The sequence below is a fragment of the Lucilia cuprina genome, chromosome 4, assembly GCF_022045245.1.
Source record: "Lucilia cuprina isolate Lc7/37 chromosome 4, ASM2204524v1, whole genome shotgun sequence".
NCBI classification, from domain to species: Eukaryota; Metazoa; Arthropoda; class Insecta; order Diptera; family Calliphoridae; genus Lucilia; species Lucilia cuprina.
The window spans coordinates 49,294,943-49,310,095 of NC_060952.1; the positions used below are offsets into that span (position 1 = coordinate 49,294,943).

At 33.2% G+C, this 15,153-nt stretch overlaps 1 protein-coding gene across 1 annotated transcript; it reads left to right on the forward strand.

Moving 5' to 3' along the window:
* Window positions 1-12,073: 12,073 nt before the first annotated feature.
* On the forward strand, window positions 12,074-13,900 carry LOC124419772. Its single transcript, XM_046950376.1, has 2 exons — window positions 12,074-13,019; window positions 13,079-13,900. The coding sequence occupies exon 1, from the start codon at window positions 12,223-12,225 to the stop codon at window positions 12,862-12,864; it is 642 nt and encodes a 213-aa protein (XP_046806332.1). The 5' UTR covers window positions 12,074-12,222; the 3' UTR covers window positions 12,865-13,019; window positions 13,079-13,900.
* The last annotated feature ends 1,253 nt before the right edge of the window (window positions 13,901-15,153 follow it).

Sequence of the window (15,153 nt, forward strand, 5' to 3'; positions counted from 1 at the left end):
GTTATTCATTATGAAATATTTCCTCAAAATTCAAAAATGAAATAAATCCCTAAAAATATTTTGGGGAGTTATTTCATTATATTACTTTTATCACACGAAATAAAATAATATATGTCTGATAGACGGCCTTCGGCAGCGCGCAAGAGTTTTATCCTCTGGGGTACATTGGACACCGGCTTCGCTAAGAATACACTCTCCTTGTATAAAGAGTGTTCAGCCTTAGGCTGGCTGAATAGGTAATCTTTACTAAGCGAAGCCGGTGTCATATTATAGGAAGGTAGGTCCTTGCGTCTGGCCGTAGGCCGTCTATTTAGGAAATATTTATTAAGCGAAGCCGTTGTTGGACAAACCATAGAGTGGAAAGTCCTTGCGCGTGGCCACAGCCTGGCTATTAAGGGAATTTTTATTAAGCGATTAAACTGAAATGTATTAAACATTGAAGTCCTACTCGAAAGTATGAGCGACCTACTTTTTTTTAGAAATGTCACTAAAACCGACTTGTTCCATAATTCGTTAATGCTGGTATTATTGGACTTGAACAGGACTTATAAAGCTATAAGAACGAAATTTAAGCATGTGTTTAATTAAATGCATGGTTTCAACATATATTTTTTTAGAAAAATATATTTGAAATTCTCAAGGATATAAAAGGATACATTTTTCAAAGGACATTTTTTACAACTTTTCGTCCTAAAAAGTAATAATAAATGTTCTCTATCATTTTATATTCATAAAATTAAAAAGCAGAATTATTTAAATAATTTTTTTGAAATTTGTATATTCTTAAAACTTTGAATTTAGTTTTAGTTGTAAAATACAACAGTATTATATACATAAAGAAGAACTCCAAATAATTACTTATAACAGAAGAGTATATTGAAAAATATTAGTATTAAACAATTTTAATTCCATATTGCGCAAAATTTTCAGCACAAATCAATTTCAAGATTTTGGCTCTATATGCCATTAATTGGCGTATAGAAAAAATGACACAAACAAGTTCTGTTTTGAAGGATATAGAGCACAACAGACACGATAGCCGAAAACCGTTTGCACCGATTGAAAATTTTGGGGTCGAAAAATGGAGCACTCAAACACCCGGGCGACGATATGTAATTGTCAATGCTACATATTTGTATTGATTTGTTTATAAGCCGCGTTAATAAAAATACGAGTGAGACTTAAAAATAATTGTGCAACTTAATTTAAAAAAGAAAGATTTACAGAAATCAAATATTTTTCACGATATTTATTTGTCAAGTGTTTAAAATAAAAAACAAATGAAATTTTGTAAATAGGTTTATTATTTTTTTTGGTATTCAATTTTTTCGAAAACCATAACCTACTACGACTGTTCAAAAAAATAGGAGTACCGTATATTATCTAACCTGAGTTAGATTAATTTCCTATATTCGTAGTTAATATTAAAAATATGATACAAAACTGTTATATTTAGATGATTTTGAGCTCAGTTCACAATTATTTCATTTAAAACTCTGAAAGAAAATGTCAGAATTGGCGAAAATGAAATATGTTCAAATATCTTGAAAATTATAAAAATATCGCGAACAAAATATGAAAAATACTCATGGTAATTTCATTATAAGACTTTTTGAATACTTTAGGAAGTCAAATATTTTAAAATCTCGCATAAAAAATAAACATTTCATTTAAAAATTATAATAGCTTCCCATAAGTGTTTATGATTTTTTTAAATGAATCCCATTAGGGTGACCCAAACTAGTGAAACTATGCCAAATTGTAGTTATTAAACATCGTGATCAATAATCAGTTAGTTCATATTATTTTTAAACAAATCTTTTTAAAAAATTTTAATTTCAGACCATAAAGTGAAACACATAAAGTTTGCCAAGTAACACATTCATTTTTAAACAAATCTTTTTTTAAAAAAATTAATTTCTGACCATAAAGTAAAAACCATAAAGTTTGCCAAGTAACACATTAAGAGGTGGTTTCATATATGGATACATTTTTAATGCATGAATACGACAACAAATTAAATTTTTAAATCTAAATAAATTCAGAAAATATATTGGAAGTCCATTAATCGAAAAATATTAAGATCTAACCATCTTTCAAGGAAGTTGTATAATAGGAATGATTCATGATGAGTGTTGACAAAAAGGGTATGGTCTAATAAATAGTAAAATGGTATTGTACCCCACATGTTGTAGGTACACATATTAGCCCAATATATGTTCTCATATTCTCAATAAACAAATTATAGTATAAACACATTATTGATTCTAAATTGGTGGAAGCTCGTTTCATAGGAAGTAGGCCATCACATGGTTGTGGACTTACTGATTCTAAAGCAAAACGTTAAAAGACCTTGCGTTTAAGGATTTCTGAATAAATTACTGCATATTTGTTGATAATCGGCCACGACATGTGTCATTAAGCCCCTCAACTGTTGTCGGAAAGACATTATGTTCCGGAGACTCATATAACCAAATTCTAAATAAAATCTTTACAAAACTGACTGATGTTGTACTGCCACGCACTAATTACAGTAGGAACTTGATTATCCGTGATTCTATTATACGGCAACATCAATTATCCGTGATGGAAAAATACATTTTTTTGCATCGACTTAATTTTAATTTGGATTGACTTAAGTTTTTCAGCATCGATTAACCGTGATTACCTCTATTATCCGTAATTATAAACAAAATTCTGTTATTTTTTTAACTATCATGAACAATTAGAACAAATCAAAAAGGGGAATTCCCGTAAGGCGAAAATACTAAATTGGAAAATAAGAGACAAACAACATTAAACGATTATTTTTAGAACATGAAATCCTTATCTACTGTTTTCTGACAAAATTTTGTTTCTATATTCTTGAATCATTTATGAATATAAAATCCTTGAATTATTTCATTATACCCTACACCACTATAGTGGGGAGGGTATTATACGTTTGTGCTGATGTTTGTAACATACAAAAATATTGGTCCAATACCCACCTTAAAGTATACCGAGAATGCTTCCAGTCCCGACCATCACGGAAAATCGAGGTCTCACTGTATTAAATAAATAAATATATGTACTTAAATAAAAGAGAGTTTGCTTGCAAATACAATTAGAAACAAAAATTAAGTATTATCTTTAATTAATTTCTTAAGCGTAAGTCTTTGGAAACTTATTAATTAAATACACTATGAACTACGTGTTTTTTTTTGTTAACTAGTACCCTGCAAACATTATTGGAGTATATGATCTGTTCAGAAATCTTATGGTATGAATACATGTTCTATGTTGATTTTAAATAACTTGCTTTACAAGGATCATGTTATGGTTTAGACCAGTCCATTACACGCGTGTAAGGAGAAGTCTAACCCCATATTTTGTAAAACATTTCATACAAATTTTAAAATACAAAAACAATTTATATGAGAAATGAAGTGAGGGGAAGGTGATCACACAATAACCCCCTACAAACACTATGTATACCCAGCGTGCTTTTCTATCCTAAAACAATATATGAGTACCATGTCCCCCATTCATAGTCTGTCCATCATTTGTCCTAAATGTCTTGACACATAAGTGGCTACAGAAATTGGAGGACTGTAGTTATTACATCTTTTTCAGACATACTAATATAAGATTTTCTTTATAAGGAAGGTGATACGCCCACTTTATTACGGAAGCTCATTTTGTTTTCGTATGTTCAAGTCGTTCATAGAAAATTTAAGGACAATATATGTTTAAGTTTTTAAGACATGCGATTTTTAATACTGATTTTAGAAGTGAGCGTGGCACCTCGCACACTTGCAATTTTTAAATAAGAGGGAGCTTACAGTTCCTTACATAATTTGGAAGACAATTTACACAATATTTTGAATTAGGCTATTATGTATTTTAAAAGCAATAAAATAATATTAAAATTCTAATAACTAAATGTTTTTTTCTTTTCTGCCTTTTAAATTTTTTGGGTGTTTCATTCATATTTGTTATCTGCACTTTTTCATCGCTTGTCTTGATGTTCGTGCGCACTTTACCTGTGTTGTTCATTTGTTTGCTTCATTTTGTAAGTTTTTGCCCTTACAGCTGCTCTTTTGGGCGCACGTTTTCGTGCCGGCTCAAACGCTGGTATGCTTGGTTTAGGAGGACTTCCAGGTTTAAGTGGCGAAATTGGTGGATCTACAATGGATGGCGACGAAGAAGGAAGTGATTGTAACAATTTAAATGTTCCAGCAGGCTGTAATATGGGTAGAAGACGAAGCAGGGCAGTGCTTTACCAACTTTCTGGGCACTACAAACCAGAAAAAGGAGTAAAAACAAAACTGAAAATTGGAAATGTGAGTATAAATTGCATTATATTAAATGACCTTAATTCAGTCGTTATTTATTGTAAGTTTGAAAAAATAAAATGGGGTTTAACAGAATTTTGATAAATTTTGACTGATTTTGCTGATTAAAAGAGCATTCTCTGATAGAATCATACCAGAAATAACAATTTTGTTGCCGAGTTGCCAAAAATGTTTAGTAAAATATTTTTCAGGCGTGTGCAGGATGCACTAAGTAAGGTGAAATCGTTAAGGCATTATCTTGAAAATTGCGGCCTGTACCTTGCGCACAAGGTTTACATGGACAGCCAGCCAGACAGACGGACGGACGGACATGTCTTAATCGACTCAAAAAATGATTCTGAGTCGATCGGTATACTTAAAGGTGGGTATTGGACCAATATTTTTGTATGTTACAAACATCAGCACAAACGTATAATACCCTCACTGTAACATTCTTACTTGTTATTTTTTTATTTATAAAAAATGAATATATACAATTTTCTTTATAAGTACATTGTGGTACTTATATACAAACAATTTTGTTTATAATCACTTTAGCGATATAGTCCTCAATTTGTGTGCAACTAAAGGTTGAGAGTACCCAATAAACCAAAGAACGATGTGATAGCGAAAACGGTATTAGTTTATAAAGGCGATTTTGATATCATATTTTAACGTTGAAAACGATATTATTATAATATTGTTTTTATATATTTTTGTTTCCATAAACAAAAAATATATATATTTGAAAAAAACTTTAAAAAAAATAAATAATTTAAATTCAACATTTTCAAGGGCAATATAGTTAAAAGCTAATCTAATAATAGTTATTTTTAATTGTAATTAAGCTTTGAATAATAATAATAATAATAATAATAATAATAATAATAATAATAATAAACACGGTAAGTAATCATCTCATTTTTGCAAAAACTTTCGTTTCGATATCGTTATAATATCGTTTGGTTTATTGGGTATAAGCGAAAAGTACTGTACTAATCATTTTTTACTCTATAAGATTTGTGTTATTATACAAAAAACATTCATTTATGTAATTTTATGTTGTAAAGGGATTTTTAAAAATTTAGATACATTTCTAAATATACTAGATATCGTTGGTCCTCCGATTAAAGGATACTTACAAAAACATTTTTTCCAAACAACCATGAACATGGAAGATCTATTAAAGGAATGAATTTTGCATCATTTTTTGAAAAGTTTGTAAATAAGTAAAATGTTGACACTTTAACTAACTTTACCTTACACACTACATATTTTTCTTTAAAAAAGAAACTATTTCAGTAGATGTTCCATAAATCTCAATATCAAACCATATAGATAAAATCTTTAAGCATTCATATATTGGAAACTAAGATAAATTGGAAATCATTTAAAAAATGGGTTGAAAACTCCACCGATAAAGATTTTTACCAGAACCCTTCAAATCCTAACCCTTCAGTAATTAATACAACTAATATTTTTCTCTCTAAATGGCAAAGGCATTTCAAAATTTTTCGAACAATAGTAGCGAATTGGTTGTAAGATTTCCGAATGTATGGAAATCGAGAAACAAATTGGTACAATCACTGGAAAAAAAAGTAGATTTAGGGCCGCACAAGTTGTGTTAGTTAACAAAACCAAAATCCTAATCCATAGTATGTCCTCAGTGTTAGGATTGTGCAGTGCCATAACATTTATTGTCTTTATGATACGCTACCAGTTTTGTTAGTTTTATGTACTTTATTATCCTTGTTGGACTAATTCCTCTAAGTTGCTCAAGACAGAAAGAAATAAGACTCAAAGCATTTAAATTGTAATGTGATAATGCAACGCATTTTCGTTGTACGAACGACAAGTGTCATCATTGCATACTCTTATTTTCTTAAGAAAATATTTAAGTTCATTGTTCATATTTATCCAGATCAAAAAGTTTTTTTAGTGTATTTCTACCTTCTGGTTTCCAAAGGGCCTCTTTCTGTTTGCAATTTGAAGAATTTATCTTCTAACTAAATAATCATATGGTATCAAAACTGCTTATACAAATTTTGGGGACTGTAGTTGTAGGGTAGAAGGGGGACCATACGCCACTTTTTTTGAGGCGGCCACAAATTAAAACCACAATACATATTCTTAATTTTTTTCTTGGTTCGGATACTTAGATATGTTGGCATTAGTTTTATTCCTTTCAATCTTTCCTAAGTCATCCTCATATACATATTTTTTTAACTTTTCCGCACTGACCAAAAACGGCAATACCGCCCCATCCATAGGGCAAATTCGCCAAGGGGATGTCATTAGTAAAATAAAAAAAATACAAAAATAAAAACTTATTTTGCTGTTTTATACATTAATTCATTAAACAGAGTGTAATAAAGCAGATATTTATTGTTTATCTCACAGAACTTAACAAAAAAAATTAAAAAAAAATAATTACTGAATTTTTTCAATATTCTAACCAAATTTTGTTCTACATCACAAGCTTTATATATATTTGGCGCATGTGCCCCACAGTCAGTTCTGGGGTTAAGTTTAATTTTTTTCGGGCTTCAAATTATATTATCGAAATTATTATTATGTCTTATTGTTCACTATTATTGACGTTCTAATACTGACCAATATATTTTTTTTCACAAAAACTAAAAAAGTAAGCATAAAAAGTTCACACAGTGAAATATTTTCACAGCCCTTTGAAAAACAATTAATCACGTCTGCCTCCCATCATATGTAAAGTTAATGTTTCAAATTTTCAGGGATAATAGATAATCGATAAACGAAAACAAAATTTGATAATGCAATAAAATCCATTACTCAGTTTTCAAGTTTCGCATTGACAGATGTGCCCCTATGGCAAATGAATAGCCACATAAATATTTTGTACATAATTCTAATCTTTTATTTAGTAATATTTTTATAATGATAACAAGGGAAACATTTTTAACGATCTCGCGAAAGTTTTTGCATCCATATTTCAAATATTTTGTGATTATATGTTATTGTTTTTAGAATCCGAAAAAAATTTCGTAATGTCAATTCAGAGCCACAGATAGGAATCAGTTTGAAATATTTGATCTTTACTGGTGAAAATAGCGTTTTCGTCAAATAAAACAAGCAAAGAACACTTCCGAATGTCAACAAAACTCGGCAAAAATTAATTTTGTAGAACTTTTAATGACATTAACATTTTTTGTAATGATCGGGCCTCATCTGACCTCTCTCCATACAAACTTCCAATTGAAAATTCAAAAAATGACTTGAAGCTCACATATAAACATTAATAAAACTTTTAAATTCTACATAAATAACTTTGAAGTAGACGTAAATTCCTCTACCAACATTTATAATGATAGGCCCATATTTTCTCCTACTCGCCTTTAAGCCCTCTTATAAAAAATCTTTTTTTTTGCCAGAAATAAGTAAACATATTCCGGAATTAAATTTAAAAACAAATCAAATGCTTTATTTTTTAAATAATTCCAATTTTTAATATATTGACTGGTGTAGGGTATCATATGGTCGGCTATGACCGACTATACATTCGTGCTTGTTATTATTGTGGCAATTAATGACAAAAGTTTTGTCATTAAATAATTTGTTTTGTATTTTATTGCCAAAGAATCGTAATGTACACAGAATTATCGTAACAAAAAGATAAAAACACAAAAATTGGTTGAAAAATGTAAAAGTTTTTAAAAATTCCCCAGGCCATTATCGTGTCTCATAGTACTTGAATTCGAAATGTGATAAAAAAATAAACATATTTTTAAAAATATTCTAATAAAACAATTGTATTACTTAAAATACATCTGTAGTTACTTGAATATGAGTTTTTGTCCTTATAGAATAACGTAAACCTATTCTCAGCTATGGTCGAAAAATTTTTTAACGGTCGTTTCAAAATTCAAATTTTATTTTTTTTTGATACTTTGTTAAACAAATTTCAATATTTTTGGGAGAACTCATAGGGATTTATGGACAACAGATTAGGGAATAAAACAGTAAAAAATTAGGTCAATACCTCTTATTGTTTGCCTGTATTGCAATTGAATTCATCGGATTTCGAGAAAAAAAACCCATTTTTATGTAATATTTTGCAAAATTAGCCTTTTTATTATATTGTTGTTTATTTTAAATGGAACCTTTTGTAAATTTATTAGTCCACATATTTCTAAATAAAAATCAAGAGTTTCATGCAATTTGGACGCCATTTACCCATAAACTTTAAAGGTCAAAGGTCAAATTTTCTAATATTTGCAATTTTTGGTGGAAACTAGTCGAAATTGTTTCTATTTTTAGGTAGATTATCATAAAACTTAAGAAATTTATTTATTTATATTTTATTTATATTTTCAATAATAGTGAAAAAATAAAATAAATTAACCCTTAAACGGCTCTGGGTCAAAATGACCCCAATGTTTGGAGCACTCTAATTTACATATGAGAGATACCAAGCAAATTATTTCAAGTTCTCCAATTTCTATCTATCTATGAAAAATTTTAATTATCTAACAGTTTTCAAGATATACGAAATTTTGTATTTAATTCATATATGTGGTGCCAAGCCCCCCACTGAAATCCCGCCCGTTATTTTCTAAATGTTCACATGAATGTCTAAGTTATTCATATACAATTTGAGGATTCTAGCTCTAATAGTTTCCTAGATAACTATTTTTTCTTTTTAATTCATGTGGGGGCTTCCATAGATTAAAGTCCGCCCTTTATCCTCAAATTGTTTAGATGAATATTAAAGTAATATAAGCAAAATTTGATGAATCTAGTTCTATATTTTCCTAGATAAACAATATTTTGTATTTTATCCTTAGTACCCATTAAAAGTTGGCTCGTTATACTCGAAATGTTCAGATGAATGTCAAATGAAATTTAATGATTCTATCTCTAACAGTTTCTCAGATATACGAATTTTTTCCATTTTATTCATATGGGCGCCCCAAGCCCCCTCAGATGAAAGTTTGCTCTTTTTTCTTAAAAATGTTTAGATGAATATTAAAGTTCTTCGTGCAAAATTTTAGTTGCATAAGATTTGTATTTAATTCGCTAGTCCTCCCACATTTTATCCTAAATTTTTGTATTAAATTAATATGGGTGGTGCCGCTCCCCTCATGGTTAGTCCGCCAATTTCTTACTTAAAATGTTTACATGGATGTTAAAGTTATTCATGCAAAATTTTAAGATTCTAACTGTATTAGTTTCCAAGATAGTTTTATAGGGTCTTAGAGCAATATTTCGATATGTTACACACGGAATGACAAAATCAATATACCCCCATCTTTTTTGATGGTGGGTATAAAAAGAAAATACATAATCATACGGTAAATTTTGTTATTGTACTCTGTTTATAAAAACAAGGCAGAGCGAGAGTAGCAGAGCGAGAGCAGCATTAGTGTTTTGTAATTGGCTAGAAACATAAAATTAAGTTTGTGGAGCCTGGCTTAAGTTAGAAGCCATAAATGGGAACTTTTTGGTACTTCTTCGTTTTTCAAAAGGTACTTTTTTATAATATTGAACCTAGAAACATAAAAATAAGTATGTAGATTCGGAATAAGTGAAAACACATAAAATATAATTTTTGGTACTTTTTCGTTTTTCAAAAGGTACTTTTTGAGTTTTCTATAATAATAAACCCAGAAACATAAAATCAAGTATGTAGAGTCGGAATTATGTGAGAGCCGGAAAAAGTGTACTTTTTGGTCTTTTTATACCCTACACCACTATAGTGGGGAGGGTATTATGCGTTTGTGCTGAAGTTTGTAACACCCAAAAATATTGGTCCTAGACCCACCTTAAAGTATACTAATCGCCTCAGAATCACTTTATGAGTCGATTTAGCTATGTCCGTCTGTCCGTCCGTCTTTCTGTGTGTCCATTTTAACCTTTTGCGCACGCTACAGGTCGCAATTTTCAAGGTAATTTGATGAAATTTGGCACATACTCTTTTTTTGGTTCAAGGACGCTATTGAAAATGGTTGAAATCGGTCCATTATTTCTCCTAGCCCCCATACAACCGTACCCCCCGAATCAGGCCTTTAGGCTCATACTTAAGTACGTTAAATGTTTTATAATGTCAACAAAAATCAACAAAAATTAGTTTTATAGAACAATTAATGACAATACTAATTTTTATTGTGTTCGGGCCTCATTTGACCCTAGCTTCCATTCAGACTCTCCTTCAGAAAATGACTTGAAGGTCAAAATTAACTTATAATTACTTATAAAACGATTAAAATCTACATAAATGACTTTGTAGTAGGATAGGCCATATTTACCTCTTCTCCCCTATGAGCCCTCTTGTAGAAAATCTCTTTTTTTAACAATAAGTAAAAATATTCCACAATAAAACAAATTAAATGCTATATTAAAAAAAATTAAAATTTTAACATATTGACTGGTGTAGGGTATCGGCAAGGTCCGACTATAAATTCATACTTGTTTGTTCTGCAAAAGGTACTTTTTGAATTTCCTATAATATTGAACCTAGAAAGATAAAATTAAGTATGTAGAGTCGGAATTAGGTGAGAACCAGAAAACTTGAACTTATTGGTATATTTATGGTTTTTTAAAGTACTTTTTGAATTTTCTATAATATTGAATCTAGAAACATGAAATTAAGTATGTTCAGCCTGAAGTAAGTGATTTGAAAAAAGAGTTTTTTATTCTACTACCTATCATATGGTACTGATATTTTTAAAATTGAGTATGCCGCTCCCAAGATATTGAACTTAAGTAGATAGTTTTTGAACGTATATAACTCCCTAATTAGAAGAGAGCAAGCAAAATATAGTATTGCAGTATTAGTTAATTTTTGACATTTAAGTAATTTTCTGAAGAAGACTGTATGGGAGCTAGGGTCAAATGAGGCTCGATCTTTATGAAATTTGGCAAGGTCATCAAGGATATACAGTTATATTTAACATAATTATGAGCTCAAAAGCCCTTTTCGGGGGTTGGTTGGTTTACGTGGTAGTTCACTACACGCGAACTGTCAAGTAGAATCGAAGAGACTCCATTTTGACCAGACCACTCCACTCGTCAGATGTTGTATATGTAGTATTAGATCCATCCCGTAGCTGTGAGAAATCTGAGGATATCATTAAGCCTTAACACATATATCTCGCTAAGGTTAGATATGAAGTAATTGCCAAGGAAGCGGTTTCTCTTTACGGCCAGAGCAGGGCATTTACAGAGGAGATGGAAGACTGTTTCTTCCTTTTCCCTGTACTTGCAACTGCGACAGTGATCATTGACAGGGAGCCCAAGCCGACTTGCGTGTCTGCCTATTACCCAGTGTCCTGTTATTACTGCTATCAGCCTCGATATGTCCCGCCTACTACAGTTTATAAGGTGTCTTGTGCGTTTCTCATTGAAGGAGGGCCACAGTAACTTGGCCCCTTTACATGTGTCTAGGTTATTTTACCTATTTTCAGCTTTTTGAAGAAAGAATCTGAGGATATTGCTTTTGATATAACTTAACGGAGTTGCTACTGGAACGGCGTTGGAGATATAAAGAGCAGATCCCGTTCTTGCAAGCTCGTCTGCCTGTTCATTACTGTAGTAGTCCCTATGCGCAGGGACCCAAACAAGGGTAATGTCAGATAGCCGACCCAGCATTGACAGATCCTTCTTGCATCGTCTAACTAATAAGGAAGTAGTAGTATATGAGTTTAGTGAGAGAAGTGCCGCTTGACTATCGACAAAGATTCCTATATTGCCGTGAATACTGAGGTCATGTAATACCCAAACCGAAAGGTCCAAGCGAAACCGCTCACAGGTTGAGGATGGTAAATCGCCAAAAAGGAGGAAGGTAATAGAAGGCAAAACCACTCCGGGACCTGTAGCCATCACGACAACTGCCAGAAGACCATTTAACGAAGTGGTGAAGGACCACCTCCTAATGGCTCTGGTTACTGAAAAAGATGGGGCCATCAACCCTGTAGTAACAGAATGGGGTACCATTGAGTCTAAATTAACTGAGCTCGTTATGGAACACTTGCTCACTAACAAAGACGACAAGGTACCCCGTTTTGACTCCAGTGAGATTCACCGGGGATACAGGGTGATCAAATGCCTGGACGAATTCTCAAAGGGGTTCCTCAACAAATGCATCACTAAGATTAGAGATGCATGGGTAGGTTTAAGCCTTAAACTAATCCCTGCTGAGGAAATTCCAATGAGACCTCGTGCAAGAGTTTGGTTACCAAAGATGAGCGCCGAAGCACCCAAGATGTTGGAATGCCTCAAACGGCAGAATCCCAACATACACATGAATGACTGGGCTATCATCCGCACAGAACAAGGCGAAGGGCACACATGTCTAATTCTCGCCATCACAGAAGCTGGCTCCGTTGAGCTGGAGAAGGTGGGCTTTAGGCTGTTCTTTGGGGTGAGGGGCGCCAAAGTAAAGGTGTTCCGGCCGACAAAATCGGGGAGTGAAGAGACGGATGAGATGGAAGCTGCCAACTCTCTGCTCACTGGCATGAAACTCTCCGAGCCACCTATTAAACCTGACAATGGCACTAAAGATAGTGCAAATTAATCTGAAGCACTCAAAGTGTGCTTCAGACAATCTACGGGTTCTCCTAGCCGAGGAAAACCTGGACATTTGCCTGGTTCAAGAACCCTGGGTCACGGACTCAGAAGTTAAAGGGTTCCCAGCATCTACATACAACATACTATATGCAAGAAGTAATGGTAGGCCACGATCATGTCTAATTGCTAAAAAATCGATTAACATTTTTCTTTGTACACAGCTTAGCTCAGAAGACCTAACAGTCGCAAAGGTCGAGCTACCGCACAACAGAAGCTTCATGATTGCCTCAAGCTATATGGCACACGAGAAGACAGCACCACCAGACGAAGTGAGCGATCTCCTGGCCGTAATTGAGACATCTGACGACATAATCCTAGGCTGTGATGCCAATGCAAGGCATACAATCTGGGGTAGCAGCGAAACTAATGAAAGGGGTGAGTCAATCTTCAATTTCATTAATACTAACAACCTAAACATATGTAACTCTGGCAACAAACCTACTTTCATTTTTCCAAGTACGGATAATTATAATGGGTGGGAGGAAGTACTGGACATTACACTCATTAGCGACAGATCTAAAATATCAGTTGATAGGTGGAGGGTATCCAATGAAAAATCTTTTTCAGATCACAATTGGATCCTCTTCGATATTATATTACAAAACTCGACGGAAAAAATGGTCTATAGGAACCCAAGAAGAACCGATTGGTTCAAATATAAAGGGATCCTTAGACATAAGCTCAAGAAAACTCCAGTGGTTGATGATTCAATCACTGGGCTTGAAAAGATAGAAGAACACTTTAGCAAAGTCTTAGGTAAGGCTTTCGAAGTCTCCTGTCCAATCACAAAGGCAAAGAAAAGCTTCCCTCCATGGTGGAATTCGGAACTATCTAAGCTACGTAAGGAAACACGTAGGGCCTTTAACACATGCTACAACAATAAATCGTGGCAGCCATACCGCGACAAACTAAAAGTTTATAAGAAAGCTATAGCACTCGCAAAAAGAACCTCATGGAGAAGTTTCTGCGAATCTATAGATAACACAAAGGACTCTGCTAGACTTAGCAAAATTCTTGCTAAAGGCCAATCTAATCCAACCTATATTAAGAGGAAGGACGACACTTGGTCAGAGTCCTCGGCAGAATCTCTTGAAATCCAACTGAATACTCACTTCCCTGGCTGCAAAGATGCTGTCAAGGAAATCTTCACTGACAGTAGGACTCTAACGGGAATAAATAAAAACATCATCTCTTATGATAGAATCTCATGGGCGATAGATAGTTTTTCCCCTTTCAAATCACCAGGCCTGATGGCATTTTGCCAAAGATGCTACAAAGTGCAAAAGAATATATCATCCCCTGGCTTCATAGAATATACACGCTCAGCTTTCTCTCAATCATGTTCCGGTAAACTGGAGAAAGGTTAAGGTCGTTTTTATTCCCAAAGCTGGCAAAAGGAGTCATAAAAATGCGAAGGACTTTCGTCCAATTAGTCTTTCATCTTTTCAGCTCAAAACGCTGGAAAGACTCATCGACTCACATATTAGGCAACGGCTAGAGAGCTCATCACGGCTTTCAACCAATCAACATGCCTACCTTAAAGGACGATCTACTGAGACAGCTCTACATGAGGTTTTAAGAGTTATAGAAAGATCCCTCGAATTCAAACAATACACTATGGGAGCCTTCTTAGACATAGAGGTGCCTTCATTAACGCAAATACTTCTGCAAATCATCAAGCTCTCGCTAATCTGGATGTTGAAGATTATATCAGCAACTGGTTGGTAACTATGTTGAAATCTAGAATAATTACTGCATGTCTTGGTAATAGCGTTAAGTCCAAACAAGTTGAACGAGGCACACCTCAGGGCGGTGTAATCTCTCCACTACTTTGGCTTATCGTTGTTAATACGATTCTTATGGAACTGGACAACAGAAGGATAAAGGTCGTTGCTTATGCGGACGACGTTATGATACAGGTATCAGGAATGTTTCCAGACGTGATTAGCGATATCATGTCTGGTGCTCTGGTGCTACTCAGTAACTGGGCCACAGACAGTGGTCTAAGAGTAAATCCAAGCAAGACAGAACTGGTACTATTCACAACAAAGACCAAGATTCCAAGCTTCAACCTGCCACGGTTAAAAAACCGCGAAATCCCCTTATCAAACAATGCCAAATATCTAGGAACTATTCTAGACTCGAAATTATCATGGAAACTCAACATCCAGCACAGAGTCAAGAAGGCAACGGTCGACTACTATACCTGTCGTAAGATGTTTGGAATGAAATGGGG

Excerpts from the sequence above, each read along its gene's own strand:
- LOC124419772 (XM_046950376.1), top strand. The coding sequence starts at position 12,223 with ATGGCTCTGGTTACTGAAAAAGATGGGGCCATCAACCCTGTAGTAACA.